Source organism: Humulus lupulus, chromosome 1 (assembly GCF_963169125.1).
Source record: "Humulus lupulus chromosome 1, drHumLupu1.1, whole genome shotgun sequence".
Lineage (NCBI taxonomy): Eukaryota > Viridiplantae > Streptophyta > Magnoliopsida > Rosales > Cannabaceae > Humulus > Humulus lupulus.
In genome coordinates, this window is record NC_084793.1 from 134,209,871 (window position 1) to 134,229,237 (window position 19,367).

A 19,367-nucleotide genomic window follows, 5' to 3' on the forward strand; every position below is an offset into this window, starting at 1 on the left:
TTTTCAATATGAAACTGGGCATCTGATTGGATAGAATTTATACTTTAAAGATTCATTATGCTTTTTCTTTGATTCTTGATAACATATATTGTATAAGATGGTAGGTAATAGCTTTGTATCCACAAACATGTCCTAAAACTTATATTTCCAAGTTCACTATTACAATCTTAATTTTTGCAAATTTGGAGAAGTTATAAATTGATTTAGGATTAACTGGAATGAATTTGGTTGGGTTTGTACATGATATGGACAATTGTGAGTAACTTTTCATGTCTGCATTGTTTGTTGGGTTGGAGAGATTAGAGAGTTTGTTTTCATAGATCAATAATTTATTTATTATTGGTTGAATTTTCAACTGAAACCATAGCTTTATTTTGAGTGACATTGAAAATTTCAATTAGTGAGAGCATAGCAATGGAGGATATTGTTTAATGAGTTGATAGTTTTGAAGGAAGTTCTTTAACCATAAATTAATCTGTTCATTTACTTTTTTTTGCAGAGGAAGATTAAATTATCATATATAAAGCTCAGGTGTAGTTTTAGAAGTGGAAGAGAGTAGCTTTGGGCCTTATCACCAGGTACTACACTCATAGTCTCTTGATTGTCTGCTGAACATCTTTGAATCTTTAAATCTATATGTATATGTGTGTGTAGAGTTTCTACTATTTTTCCATTCTATCATAATTGGTAAAGTAGATTGCTTTTTCTGTTATGGTGGGTTTGCTTTGATCTGGGTTTATTTTTGTTTCATAATTCATTTATGCACGTTGGATTGAATGGGAGTATATAATCTGATATCTAATATGGGAATTGGGATTTTTTTGCGTGGTTGACGTGACGTGACTTTCTTGGGTTGATTATGCATACCAAATTAGTAGGTAATGAAGCTGAAAAGTTAATTGCTTTTTTTAGTGGAAGAAGGGTCTTGGGATTTAGGAACTGTGTTTGAAATTTGATTTTTTTATTTTATAAAAATGAATCCTTGGTCATAAAAGTGATGGTTGTTAGATTTGGAAATGTGGGTAGTGATTATGTTACAATTATCAATGAAATCAGTGTGGCTTTATCTAATGGGGATAATTAGTTATTGGTGCCAGTTAAATTAATTAAAACTCATCTACTTACTGACCATTGTGTAATTTCTTTCCTCATTTGTCTTGTTAAACTGTGTAGATTGATGGTAGTTTCTTCTGGTTTACAGAAGATCTATCTAGCTTATATAATTATTTTTCTCACTCACACTTTCCCTGTTTTTACTTTGTTTTTCTTTAAATTTGACTATAATAATACCAAATTTATTTCTTTGAATGTTTGGTGATTTCAATGTCCAGATGGTGATATTATAGATTGTGTTTTGTCTCATCAACAACCAGCTTTTGACCATCCTCAGTTGAAGGGACGAAAGCCATTGGTAATACCAATAATTCAATTTCAAGATTTATATAAATTGAAGTGATAAATTGTTTGAATATTGATTGAATATTACATATTGTGCGGGATCCACCAGATAGGCCAAAAGCTCATAAAGATAATCCTAATAGTATGGACTCAAAAAATTATCAGTCATGGAGCTTGTCAGGCAAATCATGTCCAGAAGGAACTATTCCAATAAGAAGAACAACCGAGCATGATATGCTAAGAGCTAGCTCTGTTCGAAGATTTGGAAAGAAACTTAAAATACATGTTAGAAGAGATTCAGGCAGCAATGGCCACGAGGTTAGTCCTTAAAATTTTCAACTTTTTTATTAAAGAAAAAGTTGTATAACTCATTCCCATGAAAACAGTCTTTAATTAATGTATAGTAAGTTCATCCTTTAATAGACTTGTTAAAGAATTCAAAACAGTACATAGGTACAGGTTACATCCAACTACTTTTTAATTCTTTTAATTCATCCTCAAATGTGAACAAGTAATTTTACTTGCTTTTGTCATGTTCTTCTTTATTCTATTTTTAAAAAAAATAAATATAGATTTGTTCTGGATAATCCAAGTGCATCAAAGTCAATTTGAATAAAATCATTTTTTTCATTTTAATTTAGAAACTTATGTTTCAAATGAGATCTCCTATTCCACCAAAATAAAAATAAAATGATGTATTGGATACATTACCTAGGCTACGCACTACTACAACTGTTCCTTATTTTACTCCTCAAAATACAGTGAGATTTCTCTTCTTGGTAATACTAAATGCAAACTTTTATGTTGGTTGTACTACTCTACAACCATAGTTTGCTTTACACTTATTTCAATGAAATTCTTTTCTTTTTCTTTTTTAATTTCCAAATCAATATTCTTCAAACTTCTACTATGACGAGGACTCAGGAGCTACCAAAATATTGAGTATACATGTATACGTACAACATTCCATTAATTGCATTCAACTATACCAAAAAAATTAAAAAAATTCACATGATCAAATTATGTGTTACAAACACAAATATATATGTATATATATTGTTGGTGGTGTAATTAAGATTATTTGGTTTGGGCAACATGCAGTTGGGTATGTGAGTGGAGAGCAGTATTATGGGGCAAAAGCCAACATAAATGTGTGGGCACCTCGAGTTTCAAATCAATACGAATTTCGCTTGTCACAATTGTGGGTCATTTCTGGTTCATTTGGTGATGACCTCAATACCATCGAAGCTGGTTGGCAGGTATAAATATATATATATGTCATGCTCTTATTTTCTTTTTAATACATAATCTTTTCATAAGCGTCTGCCTCGATATAATCAAAGAATCAAATTGATTATAGAAATATGAGTTTAATTATTCGATTTATTAGTGAACAGGAAAAAATATTATCTAAGCTACACACCACCTTTGGATATACCACATTCCATCATATTTTTTTCTATTTCAAGCTCGTCTCTTCATTTCCTGCACTTTGGAGGTTTTAATTGCTTGATTTGTTTTAGTATTTAAGAAGAAAACATTTAAATCAGTTGTTACCTTTCATTTTCATTTTTTTTGTATGTATATCAATATATTATTGTGTATTCTAGTCACAATACTAATTAATTATTGATTATTATCATTTAGTTTGATTTTTTTTTTCAGGTTAGCCCGGAGCTGTACGAGGACAACTATCCTAGATTCTTTACTTACTAAGGGTAAGTATGAAAGTACATATGTAATTAATTAACATAAAACTTCATATTAATAAAAGTTTAATTAAACTAATTATTATTGATTTACACAGACGGATGCATATCAAGCAACTGGGTGCTATAATTTGCTATGTTCAGGCTTTGTTCAAACAAACAGATAAATTTCTATTGGAGCTGCAATTTCTCCAACTTCATCTTACAATGGTGGACAATTTGATATTAGATTATTGATTTGGAAGATAATTAATTATTTTTCTCTTTCCATTAAATTAATTTTATCTCAAAATATGAGCTTATTCACAATTTAATTTGGACTAATTAAAATATTTTAAGAGTCAAAGTTTCGACCGTTATTTATACAAATACTATTGTGTAACCAAGAACTTAATTTTGGGTGCTTTCCGGATACGTAATTCAGTTAATTAAAAATTCAAATTTCTTAATCAACAAATTAACTTTGAATTAAAACTCCATTTTCTACTTATATGCTTTTCTACTCTGCAAGATTCTCTTCTCTTCTTAGCAAAAGAACTTCCTGACCAATCTTCCTCATCACTATGAAAATGCTTTTCCATTATTATTATTATTGTTGTTGTTGTTGTTGTTGTTGTTGTTGTTGTTGTTGTTGTTGGCAAAGGGATCTCACTACCCTGCCTTCTGTTTCGATACTGGAAGTCTCTTTTTCCATCTCTATTTTGTTTTTGCATTTCACTCTCATTCTCTCTATTTTAGTCTCTTTCCCATATTCCTTTTCCTTCTTTATAATATAATTGTCGAATAGCTGTATATATTTGTGATTTCTTGTTCTGGATTTAGAGAAAGTTGGAAGTTTTACCATAGTTTTTATTTTATTTGCAAATCTGGTGTTCTTATATTTTCTTAATCGTTCCAAGATTTTGGTTTTGTTGCTTCTTTTTAATTAGTAATATATATTTTTATTTAGTGTTTGAAATATATTTGATGATCTTATATATGTAATCAATAAGGAATGGTCTAAAATTTAAACACTATATATATCCATAATGCGTGTGTGTATATATATTTGATGATCTGTTTTGATAAATGTTCCTTGCATATATTACTCCATTTCGGTATTGCACTCCAACTGTCTAATTTATTTAACTGAGTTACTAGGTGGATCAATTGCATTTTCTATTAGATCGAATAGAAGACTAGTAAGTGGTGGTTCTTTCTATCTATTTCTCTGAAAACCCAACAATGAGTAGCCATCTTCTTTTATATATTTCTTAACTTCTTTTTTTCAATTTATTTTTTCTATATTAATGTTTTTTTTCTTTTCAAATGTACATGATTCTCTTTCTCTTAGGTATGATTTTCCTTAATTTTCATAAGAAAGCATTATTTTTCTTTATATATATGTAATTTAATTTTTTCTTATTCATATATGGATTTGGGAAATATTATGATTGAGCTTTTTCTTTTTTTCTTTTTTAAATATAATCAATGAAATTGTTGTTCTGAATCAGTTCTAAGTTCTAACATGATCTTTGTCAACCTCTGAAATTTTTAAAGGGATTCATTATTTTGAGTTTTTATTTTCAGATCTACCTGATTTGGTTTTGAGTGAAGATGGGTTTTTCTATACGCCTTCTGCTATCGGACCCCCTTCCGAGTTCAAGCATTTGTATTGAAAGGTTACAACTCTCATGCCTTATGGGTGTTTATCGTTTACTCTATTTCTTATATCAAATCTGCTAATCTTTTTATACACACTGATTTTTTTTTATAGAGTCATTGGGTCATGTATCACTATAATATATTGTGTATATATAAATAAATTAGCAAGGTGATTCTATCCTCTCTGTTCGCACCTTTCTTTCCTCACTTATTTTGTTCTTACTTTGATACAAGTTTAGGTTCATATTTTAAATTATTTGAATATGGCAGTTTTAATTAATAATAGTCCTTTAGATTTGGGCTGTGTTCATTTTTGTGTTTGTGTGAGTTTTTGGATTTTTCATTAACTTTACTGTATAATTATTTATTTTACAGCAATTTTATAGTCTAATTATTGATTATGAGCTCTCTTTTTGTTGTTTGGTTTGATAGTACTAATACTTTACATGGATGATTGGCCTAGCTTCTGATTATTGTCCATGATTCATTCTATAATTAAGACAGAAAGTCTGCATTTTAGTTTGGAAAATTACAAGAGATGAACATCCATACTCTAATTTTAGTCTTACAAGAGATGTGTTATATGTTATTTTCATTATAAATTCTATCTTATGTTGTTTATCCTTGTATAATGCAGATACTAAAGAAGCTAAGCAAACAATTACGTGGTGAGGATTGGAATTGAAACAACTTAAACACATTATGTTGGGCAATAGGGTCTATATTTGGTTCGAAGATGGAATAATAGGTACATTTTTTAGCTTACCTTATAAATGTTATTTCTACTCATTTTTTGTTTGTTATCAATGTTTATACTTTCTAATTCAACTATAAATAGTAACATGCCTTGTAAAATTGAATATGCAGTATATAAAAGGTGGAAAGGATTTGGACTAAAAGCTTCTGTAGCAATACCTGCTAGAAACTCTCCATCTACTATTATTGCTAGAAGATCTCCATCCAAAATGAGACAGTGGGAATTTTATGCAAGGTTATACCGTATAATTTTGTAATTTATATGGACTGTAGTAGTATGGAGTAATATGAGTAGTATGGCAAAGCAAGTTGGCATTTTTGGTTAGCAAAATAAGGTCAGACCTACTCCCTTTAAGAAATCATTTGTTAAACTAATAAATATCTATTAACATTAGTATTTATCTCACATTGATTAATGATGGTGAATAGCTTTATTTGCTCATGTGTATTTCAAAGATAGGACTGTATTTCATGATTTTTACTTAAAATATGTTAGAGAATTCTAGGACACAGTTTTGGCTCTTTGATAAGGGTACTTAGTCACTCTATCATACCATATTATTTTGGCCTAAATTGGTTTGCAGAACTTGAAAAAATAGATAGCCTTTTAGTTTTATTATGTGCATATATTTCAAGAATGTTAAGCCTGAAGTGGATGAGAATATGAATGTGCTACTTCTAATAAATCAAGTTATTTATCCATTCTCTAGATGATCACCAATGCCAGGGCTGGTGGTACGCTTTGCACGCGTAACTGGGATGTTGAGCCTCTTTTTCCAATGCCAATTACAGATGCTGTAAAGCAAGGGTATCTCTCTCTCTCTCTCTCTCTCTCTCTCTATTTATATATCTACTTTCACTCCTCTCTTCCTCCCCGTTTATATATGGGACTTTTTGGGAGGCTACACAAGTCGTGATAAATTTTCGTTATAATATATGTGCTTGACCTGTTGTTTTAGGGTGGATTTATACATTCAAACCTTTCTTGTATCATATATTCCTATGTAATTAAAACTACTCCTGTCAACATAACAAGTTAAGTGATGTTTGTTGGTAAAGTTGAAAGGTATTTGTTATGTTGTTGGATATTGATCTCATTCTCATCTAGTCTTACATGTGAATAGCCTTAAAGGCATTTATGTTTTTATTCCCCCTTAATATATAGATATCCATTCTATGTTTAGTTCTGTTCTATATTGATGGCATCATTTACAAGCATAAGCCAACCTATTGGTTAGATTTTGGGTTGTTAATGTGGGGTTAATTTACATCTGATATAGAGTTATTATTTACACTTGTATTGGACTTCAATCTTTGTTGTGAAATTGAGTTCAAATTATCAAGTGAAGCTAAAAGAGATAATGCAGTAAGGCACGCTCTTGTAGTTCAGGCAGCTGTCACTTCTGGAAACTATGTTATGTTCTTCAGGCTCTTCAAAACAGCACAAAATTTGAACACATGCCTGATGGGTAAGTTTTGATTAATTCACTCTCAATTTTAATAAAAATAATTATTAAAGAATGATTGTATTCATTTAACAGTATGTAAAATTTATGCAGATCTATATGTTGAAAAGATGTGGTTTAAGGCAGTGTGTTGCATATCTCGATCTTATCGGACTACGTTACATGTTTCTTATATCGCTCAGGTTCTGGGCTTTTCTAGTGTTGCTTCTGACAATGATGAAAAAGATTCAGATGGATTAAAGGAATGTATTGAGTGGTTGAAGGCACATGGCACATGTCTTATTGCAGATAACAATGGAGAGATGCAACTTGATGCCAAGGTATGTTTAACCACACGCTTTTATTCGGCAGGTGCACCATGTTTGTTATATATGTTTTTTTTATTAATAGCTAAACAGCCATCTTATGAATTTTATTTGCTAAATGGTAGAATTTATCAGCTTTTACACTTTTATATATCTTAAGATACACTAGCTATAGTATAAAAAGTAATTTTATCATTATTTATTCTGGTTAAATAGTACCGGCCGGCGGCCAGTTTATTACAATGTTTAGGATTTAGGATTTTGTATACTGTCTTTAGCAAATTGGTCTAAACTTCTAGACAGGCATAGCTAAATACGTGGATATTTGATGTATTGTTGTTAACATTTCATTCTTATGATCTGATAGTTATTTTCTGCGTTTATAAATGGGAATATTATTTGATCATGATTATTACCTGTATCTTAGTTGGACACTTTGATTATGATTTTGATCATGAAATCTATACATTTCCCTCATAACCACACTTTATATATTGTGATACTTTTCAGCTTAGTAGTAATTATGAATAGGATGATTTCTTTTAGTTTCCATAAACTGCCATATTCTTTGTCTCTCACTATGAATGATATGATATTTCATGACCTCATTAGTTTTTCTTTTATGTTTTATTTACCAGATTCAACAAGTGAAGTGAAAAAGAAAATCTGATTTTGAAGGCTTGGTGTGCTGACATTTGGAAGATCATGAATTCCTACTTTTACTTTTGAATATGCAACTGTTTAAGACTATTTTGTTGACTGATGTGAGAATGTTTTGTTTATGTTAATTAGGCAGTGTTGAATATCTTAAGACTTTTAGATTTTGTTTTAGATAATCTTGAATGTATTTTGACACAATTATTTGGTTATATGTGTTATGAACCATATAATTGGTACTCAAAAATATATTTGTACAATGTTAAGGGTGTCTTGAGTATATTAAATGAAGTGGGTTTGAATTAAAGCAATAAAAAAAATTATAATGTACATGTTTATATAATAATAATTCAAGTTTATCCAAATATTAGAATAATACAAAAAATGTGTTATTGTATGTTTTACAATAACACTGGTTTATAAGCATAAAATTATGTTATGCAAACTATTTTCTATAATGTAGAAAGTGTGTTATTATAAAGTGTATCATAACACTACTTTATAAGTACAAAAAAGTGTTATATAATCTATTTATAAATAGCATAATGAAATACTTATCTAACTATTAAAATAACACAACAAAAGTGTTATTGTAGGCTATACCATAACACATATCTATAACTATGGAAAAGTGTTATGCAAAGTGCTTCGACCTACTATAACACCGCTTTCCATAACACATCAAAAAGTGTTATGGTATATATTTGATAATACTTTTTTGGTCTTATTGAAAGTATTTTTTCTTGTAGTGCTCCCACATTAAATTTTCTTCCATGTACTTTAGAGTTGAAATATCAGGCGGCCTTTTGTTTGTAAGCTGCTACTCGGAGTTAAGCTTGCTCGTGCCTTTCATTGACCAAATCCAGAGATTCCATTAATAACTGGTTATTAGTGTCTTGGTTGTATGCCACCCATCGATGGGATGGCGGATCTAATTCAACAGGAAACATAGCCTCATATCAATAAGCCAAGGATAATGGAGTATGACCTATTGTTGTTCGATGTGATGTTCTGTACGACCAGAGGACTTCATGCAACTATTCTAGCCAGGCCCCCTTTGCTTCTTCAAGCCTTTTCTTCAGAGTATCCTTTAGTGTCTTGTTGACAGCCTCAACTTGGCTGTTTTCCTACGGATGAGCTCCTGAAGAAAAGCTTTTGATAATCCCATACCTTTCGCAAAAACTCGTGAATATATCACTATCAAACTGCGTGTCGTTGTCTGAGAAAATTTTTCTTGGCAATCCATAGTGACACACTATTTTTTTACCACAAAATCCAGCACTTTTTTGGTCATTATGGTTGCAAGAGGTTCAGCTTCGGCCCACTTCGTGAAGTAATCAACAACTACCACGACATATTTGACATTGCCTTTTCCTGTGGGCAAAGACCCAATCAAATATATTCCCCACACTTCGAATGGCCACAGACTCTGCATCTGCTTTAGCTCATTAGGGGTTGCTCGCAGAATCTTGGAGAATCGCAAACACTTGTCACACCTGCGAACAAAGTCCACGGAGTCTTCACTCATTGTTGGCTAGAAGTATCCTTGCCTTAGGATCTTCTTTGATAAACTTTTCCCCCGGCGTGATCCCCGCAAAAACCTTCATGGACTTCTCGCATTAATTCTTTTTCCTTTTCTTTTTAAACACACCTTAGGAGTGTCATTGAGTACCCTCTTCTGTATAGAATTCCGTCGACCAGAATAAACCGAGCAGCCTATCTCTAGAGGGCCCTTGCTCTGTTTCTGTCCGTCGGCAACACTTTGTGCGTCAAGTGCTCAATGAAAAGTTCCATCCATGTATCTACTGCCTGAATTACTAGAGAGGCTTCTTATGCTTTGATGCTTGGTGCGGACAGCCGCTCAACAAGCACCACATTCAGGGTGTCAACATCCTTTGCACTTGCTAATTTGGCCAAAGCATCAACGTTTGAGTTCTGGTCGCGAGGTACTTGTTGGAGAGTGTATTTGCGTTACCAAAATTACTCCAGCTCTAGTATGGTGGTCATTGGAAGAGCCGTCTGTAAACAACTTCCAAGAGGGAGTTTGACTTTGAGGCTCAGACTCTTTTATTTGTTCACTGTCTGGAAGCCTAGTGAACTCTGCGACAAAGTCTGCTAGAGCTTGTCCTTTTATTGGTGCTCATGGTGAGTAAGAAATATCAAACTATCCAAGTTCAACTGTCCATTTCAATAATCGACCAGCAGCTTCTGGCTTCTGCAGAACTTGTCGTAAGGGCTGATCGGTTAGTACTGTGATGGGGTGAGCTTGAAAGTATGGCCGCAACTTTCTGGAGGCTAAGATTAAGCAGTAGGCTAATTTTTCAATGGGCGGATACTGCAGTTCTAATCCTATTAGCCTTTTGCTTATATAATATACATCTTTTTGCACATTTTCCTCCTCTCTTACCAAGACATCACTAGCAGCACATTCTGTGACCACCAAATAGATGAACAAAGTTTCTTTTTCAACCGGCTTAGATAGGATTAGTGGCTGCAACATATGAGACTTTAAGGCTTGTAAAGCCTGCTCGCACTCTTCCGTCCACTCAAATTTCTTATTGCCTCTAAGTAAATTAAAAAATGGGACGCACTTGTCCGTCGATTTGGAGATAAATTTACTTAGAGTGGCAATCCTCCCAGTTAAGCTTTGAAAATATTTTATCTTTGTTGGCAGTTTCATATCAACCAAGGCCTTGATCTTTTTGGGATTAGCTTCAATACCTCGTGAGTTCACTATAAATCCCAAAAATTTCCCTGATCCAACTCTGAAGGAACACTTGAGGGGATTCAGCTTCATCTGATATTTGTTCAAGATGTTGAAGCACTCTTGCAGGTCCCCTACGTGTCCTTCTACCTTCTTTGACTTAACCAGCATGACATCAACATATACTTCCATGTTTGTACCAATCAGCTCTTTGAACATGTGATTGACTAATCGCTGGTAAGTCGCACCAGCATTTTTCAAACCAAAGGGCATTACTTTGTAACAGTAAAGCCCTGCATCGGTCCAAAAGCTAGTGTGATCCTCATCAGGTGGGTGCATACTGATCTGATTGTATCCAGAGTATGCATCCATAAATGATAGGATCTCGTGCCCTGAAGTGGCATCGACCAGCTGGTCGATCCTTGGAAGCAGGAAACAATCTTTTGGGCAGGCTTAATTAAGGTCTATGAAATCCATGCATGTTCTCCATTTTCCATTCGGCTTGGATAATAGTACGGGATTAGAGACCCACGAGGGATAAAATGCTACCCTGATGAATCCATTCTCCTTTAGCTTCTCGACTTCTTCTTTTAGAGCTTTCGATCTGTCTTTGTCGAGCAGCCTTCTGTTTTGTTGCACTGGTGGAAAGCTTTTATCTATGTTCTAGACATGGCTGATAACTGATGGGTCAATTCCAACCATTTGTTTATGCGATCAGGCAAAGACTTCCTGGTTTTTCTTCAAAAATTCCACCAGCTTTTGCTTTATTGTTGTCTCTAAGTTTTTACCAACTTTCACAACCCTGGTCGGATCTGCCCCATCAAGTTGGACCTCTTAGAGGTCCTTGATAGGTCATACTTCTTCATCAAAATCCCCAAAGTGAGGATATAAATCCTTATCCTCACTTTGGGCAACACCATATTTGGTGACGTGCTCACCTAATCGGCCTTGTGTTTCATCGGCCAGCTGTAACTCTTTTCTGGTGACTTCCCTCAATCCACATCTCTTTGCTTTAGTAATTGAGAAATTATAGCATTCCCTCGCTTCTCGTTGGTTTCCCAATACGCATCCTACCTCTGCATCAGTTGGGAATTTCATGGCAAGGTGTCAAACCGAGGTTACAGCTCGCAGGTCGACCAGAATAGGTCTTCCAATTACAGCATTGTATGTGGAAGGAAAATCAACTACTATAAAAGTAGTGAGTAATGTCATGTCTGCAAGTGTAGTTCTTGCTGTAACCGGAAGCCAAAATGACCCTGTTGGCGCGAGCCCTTCGCTAGAAAAACCATAAATGGTTTGGTTTCATGGCTCCAGGTCTTTCACTGACAACTTCATTCTCTCTAATGAAGACTTGTACAAGATATTTACTGAGCTCCCTGTGTCAACTAACACCCTTTTGACCATCATGTTGGCTATCTAGACGTCCATGACCAGAGGGTCCGAATGAGGAAATCGGACATGCTGAGTGTCAAGCTCAGAGAAAGTTATTAGCTCTTCCTCTGTTCGAGCTTTTTTTGGAGTTCGCTCCTCCACATTTAGCATCTCGATGTCCTGGTTGTGAGCGTATCGCTCCCTTGCCTTCCCACTATCTCCTGCAAGGTGTGGGCCACCACAGATGGTTAATAGTGTACCTGCCATGGGAGCTAGCTGTAAAGGTGGCGAGCGTTGGCATACAGGCGCCTGCTCGTTGCCTCCTTGAGCCTCTCGCTGAGAACCTCCCATGGCTGATACATATCTCCTTAGGTGTCCTTGTTTGATAAGGAACTCAATCTCATCTTTAAGCTCGTTACACTCAAGTGTTCACCTTGACTCAGGCAGAGGCCGAGCCTAGTCCCTCGGTAGTGACAGGTCAGCTTTCTAGCACTGGCTCTCCTTTTATTGTATTGATTGACTCTGGTGCTACACATTCATTTGTTTCTAGTAAGGTGATTGATAGACTGTGTAGACCTAGTGAGTACTATACTGCAGGGTTTGGGACTATATTGCCAACAGGGGAACTGGTAGTTTCTAGGAGGTGGTTTAGAGCACTGCCAATGATAGTTGATTGTAGGGAGTTATCAGTAAACCTGATTGAGTTGGGTATGGAGGACTTTGACATGATTTTGGGCATGGATCGGTTGGTTAGATACGGAGCTACTATTGATTGTAGGAAGAAAATGGTGACATTTGAGCTGGAGGGTGAGGATCCCTTTGTTTTCATGGGTAAAGTATGTGGACCTTGCGTACCCATGATATCAGCGTTGAGAGCCAGGGACCTACTACAGGGAGGGTGTATAGGTTTCCTGGCGAGTGTGGTGGATACTACTAGAGTGTTGCCAGCAAGGCCGGAGGAGACCAGATTAGTTCGTGAGTTCTTGGATGTGTTCCCTGAAGATTTACTAGGGTTGCCACCGCACAGGGAGATTCAATTTGTTATTGAGTTGGCACCAGGGACAGAGCCAGTGTCGAGGGCACTGGTAGAATTGAAGGAATTAAAGATACAGTTGTAGGAACTTCTGGATTTAGGGTTTATCAGGACTAGTTTTTCGCCATGGGGTGCTCCATTTTTGTTTGTGAAGAAGAAGGACGGGACTTTGAGGATGTGTATAGACTACAGAGAGTTTAACAAGTTGACTATCAAGAATAAGTATCCTCTACCAAGGATTGACAACTTGTTCGATCAGCTGCAGGGAAAGACGGTATTCTCAAAGATTGATCTTCGATCTGGTTATCACCAGCTGAGGATCAAGGATGAGGATATATCAAAGATGGCCTTCCGAATGAGGTATGGGCACTATGAGTTTCTGGTCATGTCGTTTGGTTTGACCAATGCCCCAGCAGCCTCCGTGGACTTAATGAACATGGTGTTCAAGGACTTCTTGGATCAGTTCATCATTATCTTCATCGATGACATTTTAGTGTACTCCCATTCAGAGGCAGAGCACGAGCTACATCTTCGACAGGTCTTGCAGAGGTTATGAGAGCACCAGTTGTCTGCCAAATTTAAGAAGTGTGATTTATGGCTACCAGAAGTGACATTCCTTAGACATAGTTGGCGAAGATGGGATTAAAGTGGATCCATCTAAGGTGGAGGCAGTGAGAGATTGGCCAAGGCCATGGAACGCCTTGGAGGTTTGGAGCTTCCTTGGGTTAGCAGGTTACTACAGATGGTTTGTGGAAGGGTTCTCGAAGAGTGCTACACCAATGACAGAATTGACACGGAAGAATTTGATGTTCGTCTGGTTAGACAAGTGTGAGAAAAGTTTTCAAGAATTGAAGCGCCGAGTTATTACTGCACCTATGCTGAGTCTTCCTTCAGAGGAAGGGAAGTTTGTGGTTTATTGCGACGCGTCGAGGTTGGGTTTAGGCTGTGTGTTGATACAGAACGAGAAGGTTATAACTTATGCGTCACGACAGCTGAAGGAGTATGAGCAGCGATATCCTACCCATGATTTGGAGTTAGCAGCGGTGGTATTCGCACTAAAGGTTTGGCGACATTATCTGTACAGGGAGAAGTGCGAAATATACACCAATCATAAGAGTTTGAAGTACTTCTTCACGCAAAAGGACCTAAAATGAGGCAAAGGCATTGGCTGGAGTTGGTAAAGGACTATGATTGTGATATTCTTTGCCACCCAGGGAAAGCCAATGTGGTGGCAGATGCATTGAGTCGGACAGGCTCGGGGCAGTTATTTAGTTCCACTCAGATTTTGAGGGAGTTGGCTGACGAGATGTCTAGAGCGAGGATAGAGTTGGTGGTGGGACGGTTGGCCAACATTACTCTCCAGTCGACCCTATTAGAGCGGATTAAGGAAGGTCATCTAGTGGATGCTCAACTACAAGAGGTTAGAGAGAATTTCTTAGCGGGGGCAGCTAAGGACTATTCTATTTCTGAGGTCGGTTTACTACGGTATCAGGGTCGGATTTGTGTTCCAACTGATGTACGAATTAGATGTGAGATATTGGATGAATCGCATACTACGCCGTACTCACTTCATCTGGGTACCGCTGAGATGTATCAGGATCTACAGACGTTGTATTGGTGGCCCGAAATGAAGAAGGATGTGGTGGAGTATGTGGCCAGGTGTTTAAATTTTCAGTAGGTGAAAGTTGAGCATCAGTGACCAGCCTTTGGATATTCCCGAGTGGAAATGGGAGGATATTACGATGGACTTTGTGGTAGGTTTACCCAGGACAGTGGGGAATCATGACTCAGTGTGGGTGATAGTAGATAGAAACACCAAGTCATCTCATTTTCTTCCAGTGAAGATGAAATATACGGTGGATCAGTATGCTGAGTTGTATGTGAGGGAGATTGTACGTCTTCATGGGGTTCCTACGTTTATTGTGTCAAACTGGGATCCTACCTTTACCTCCAAGTTTTAGGGTACTTTGCAGAAGGCTATGGGGACTCAGTTGAAGTTCAGCATGACCTTTCATCCTCAGACTGATGGACCGTCTGAGAGGACGATTCAGGTGTTGGAGGATATGCTTAGGGCATGCGTAATTGACTTTGAGGGATCTTGGAGTAAGTATCTCCCATTGATTGAATTTTAGTATAACAACAGTTATCAATCGACAATAAGATTTGCCCCATATGAGATGTTATATGGGAGGAGATGTAGATCACCCATTCATTGGGATGAGATGGGTGAGAGGAAGTATTTGGGGTCGAACATGGTTTAGAAGACCAATGAAGCTATTGAGAAGATTCAAGCTAGACTGCTAGCTTCGCAGAGCAGACAGAAAAGCTACGTTGATCCTAAGCATATGGATGTGGAGTTCCAGGTTGGGGACCACGTATTTCTGCGAGTTTCACCACTGCAAGGGGTGAGGATGTTTGGGAAGAAGGGCAAGCTGAGCCTTAGATTCATCGGACCTTTTGAGATCCTGGAAAGGATCAGACAGGTGGCTTACATGTTAGCTTTGCCACCGTTGTTGTCGAGAGTTCATGACATATTCCATGTTTCTATGCTCCGAAAGTATGTCTCAGATACGACACATGTATTGAAGTACGAAGACTTGGAATTGCAGATATATTGTTCCTATGAGGAGCGACCGATTCAGATTTTGGATTGGAAGGATATGGTTCTACGGAATAAGACAATTCCTCTGGCAAAAGTGTTATGGAGGAATAGTAGGGTCGAAGAGGCGACCTGGGAGCTTGAGTCAGTGCTGTGGGATCAATATCCCGAGTTATTCAGGTAAAATTTCGAGGAAAAAATTCTCAGTAGGAGGGGATAGTTGTAACGACCCAAAAATCACTAATAAGGCTTAAGGGCCTTAATTAGTATACCGGGAGGGCATAATTGGTTTATGTGTGATTTAAATGAATTAATGCATGATTATGTGATAAGCATGCTTATATGATTATATGTATATGTGAAATGCATGACTACGAGTATTAGTATGCATATAGGCCCTATTTAGCTTATAGGGGCATACTTGTAATTTTAGCCTGTTGAGGGCATAAATGTGATTATTTGTGATAAATTGTTAAGACCACATTATTATGTGGATGTATTTGCAACTTAAGGCTCGAGGCGGTCCTACTGAGCGGTTTAGCAAAATAGTCATGGTGGGGATTTATACCCAGCTCAGGGGAGCCTGGGGGTATTTCTGGGAATTTGGGAAATATGTTGGAGACTATTTGACATTGGGGAAAATAATTGGTGATTAATTAGATGACGGGATTTAAGTGTTAAACGTTAGGGACACTTGAGGAATTAGCGGGAATTGGGAGCAAATGGCCAAAATGCCCTTAGAGTGATTAAGAGACTTGGATTTAATTGGCAGATAAATGAGGTATTCTGTTCATTTTAGACTCTAGTGGATGTTGTAGAAAGGGGTAGAAGCTGAAAAGGAAAGGAAAGAATAGAAGGAAAAAAAACATAATACTCACTTACCTCTCTTTCTCTCCCCCACGATCACTTCCTCTCTCACTCTCCCTTGAGAATTTTTGAAGCTAAGAACTCAGAGGAAGTCTAGAATTGGTTTGGGGTGTTGATCCATGGAGAAGCTAAGGGATTCAGTTGGAGTTAGCTACCAATTAAGTTAAGGTTTAAAGGTTTTGTCTGAATTTTCTGGGTTTGTGAGGTTGAATTCTGAATTTGGATTTTGGATGGAAATTTAAGGACATGAGCTTGGGGATTTGAGGAATTAAAGTCTGGAAGGGCATTGAAGGCAACCTAGGGTTGAATTCACTCACCTAAGGTAACAAATTCTGACTTTGTTTATCTGGGTTTCTGGTTTTTTTGATGAAGTTCTTGAGCTTCAAGCTCAATTCTGGTTTTCCGTGTTTGATGATGCTTGTGGCCAAGTTTTGATGTTGTTAGGTCATGTTGAATGAGATATAGTGGATGGTAGGCTCAATTTGGAGTTTAGTTGAAGTTTGGAATGGGTCTTTGGAGCTTTGGCTCGGGGAAGGTGGAAGGAAAACCCAGAAAAGTTTGCATGTGCTGGTTGTAGCGCTAGGTAGGGGTGCTACAGCGCTAGGCCACATTTTCAGGGGGGCTTGAGTCTCTAAATCCAGCGCTGTAGCACCCACCATGTAGCGCTGTAGCGCTGCCCTGCCTCCAGAAATGGGTTTTGAGTATTTTTCTTAGGGTTTTCACTTGGGGGCTCGGGGGTCGATTCCACCACCCTGTTTGGTGGTATTGGGCTTCCTGAGAGCTTGGGATTGGTTCCAAAGTTGGGTTACAGAATTGAATGTTAATGAGGATTCTATTTTACGATTGTGACTAGGTGTACGCTAGGGCTCAGATGAGATCGTGCTCGAGGGTCATCTCAATTAGTCAAAGCACTCGGAATCAAAGGTAAGAAAATTGCACCCAGTTATGTGGTTATATTTGGACTAAGAGTTCCCGATACTTGTATATAATGTTGTACGATGGTATTATGCCATGTGAGCATGAAATAAACGGCCTAAGAGTGTTGGAATTAATGATGGCGCACAAGGACGCGGCTCGGGCACTGGTAGCTGAGGTTAAGTATATAATCACTGAGCTCAGCCTAAGCAAGCCGGAGTCAGTGGGACAATCAGAGGGTGCGGCCTAAGGGCATCGACCCTGGATTTTGTGTGATATGTTTATTGTTATTAATCTGATGATTATGGCATGTTTATTATTTGATTGATTGATTATTGGTTTCCAGATTGATATCATTGATTATGTGAACAGTGTGACCTGCTGAGTATCTGATTGATGATTTGTGAATTATCTGATTGATGATTTGTGAATTATCTGACTGTTGATTATCATTTATGCACTGCATTATGGTTTTCTTGCTGGGCCTTGGCTCATGGGTGCTACGTGGTGCAGGTAAAGGCAAGGGCTAGGTGGACTAGTCCTGAGTTAGAGAGCTCTGGGGCAGAATATACATAGTCAACTGATTGGCCGCCACGGTCGAGGGTTGGTACAAGGACAGGTGAACCTAAAGTGTCTATTTTTCCATTAGAGTGGCTTGTGGTTGTACATAAACTTTGAAATTTTGTAATTTGTCCTTTAAAACCTATTTCGGGATCCCATGTGTTAAACGTTTATTTTAAAGAGAAATTTCCTCTTTATGACCAAAATATTTTAACCCTAACCTAATTACGACTTTAGGGTCACATTTTAAACTATATAACTTGATTAGCAAGTTTTGCACCTTTATAATAACACAGTGTAACGACCTTGGTTATCCAGGGTGTTACATTGGTACCCCATGAAGTCTCACAATCTCACTAACATAAAACTATGCATACTGGTCTACTGAATAGGTTGTCTTTACTGGCAAGAAATGAGCAAACTTAGTGAGTCTATCCGCCAGGCAGAGTCATGCTTTTTTGTGGTCCTAGGTAACCCTACCACAAAATCCATTACTATGTCTTCCCACTTCCATTCTGGGATATAGAGTGGTTGTAGTTGCCCGACGAGCCTTTGGTTTTCTACTTTCACTTGCTGACATGTCAGACATATGGCGACAAACTCAACATTATCTTTCTTCATTCTAGGCCACCAATACAATGCTTTAAGATCTTGGTACATCTTAGTCGACCCTAGATGTAAGGAATACGGTGTTTTATGTGCCTCTTTCATAATACTCGTCTTAATCTCATCCTTATTAGGCACACAGACCATGTCCTTGTATCGCAGCAACCCTCCTTTGGACATATAAAAGTCACCCCTACCACTTTCTTGTACCAGAGCCTCTTGTTTCATTAGGGCTTTTTCTATCTTCTTCCCTTCTCTAATTTGTTCCATTAGGGAGGATTGTAGAGTGAGGTTTGCTAGGCCTCCTGTTACCAACTCAATTCCCGCACTTATAATCTCTTTCTGCAGAGGTGCCTCTATTGTACTCAGGGCTGAGACATTTCCATGTCCTCGACTACTCAATGCATTAGACACCACATTGTCCTTACCTGGATGGTATAGAATCTCCCTGTCATAATCCTTTACTAGTTCCAACCACCTTTGTTGTCTCATATTTAGCTCTTTCTGGGTGAATAAGTACTTCATACTTTTATGATCAGTGTAAATCTCCCACTTATCTTCGTATAAGTGGTGTCTCCATATCTTGAGTGCAAAAACTACCACTGCCAACTCTAGATCATCGGTAGGATACCTCTGTTCATAATTCTTGAGCTGTCTCGAGGAATAAGCTACAACCTTCCCATTTTGCATCAATACGCATCCTAAGCCATTTTTGGACGCATCACAATACACCGTGAATCTTTCCCCTTCAGTGGAAACACAAAGGATCAGTGCAG

At 37.1% G+C, this 19,367-nt stretch overlaps 1 protein-coding gene across 1 annotated transcript; it reads left to right on the plus strand.

Annotated features, from left to right (window-relative positions):
- Positions 1 to 218: 218 nt before the first annotated feature.
- LOC133822259 (protein neprosin-like) lies at positions 219 to 3,114 on the plus strand. Its single transcript, XM_062254539.1, has 5 exons — positions 219 to 255; positions 1,332 to 1,410; positions 1,497 to 1,716; positions 2,475 to 2,657; positions 3,064 to 3,114. The coding sequence occupies exons 1-5, from the start codon at positions 219 to 221 to the stop codon at positions 3,112 to 3,114; spliced, it is 570 nt and encodes a 189-aa protein (XP_062110523.1).
- The last annotated feature ends 16,253 nt before the right edge of the window (positions 3,115 to 19,367 follow it).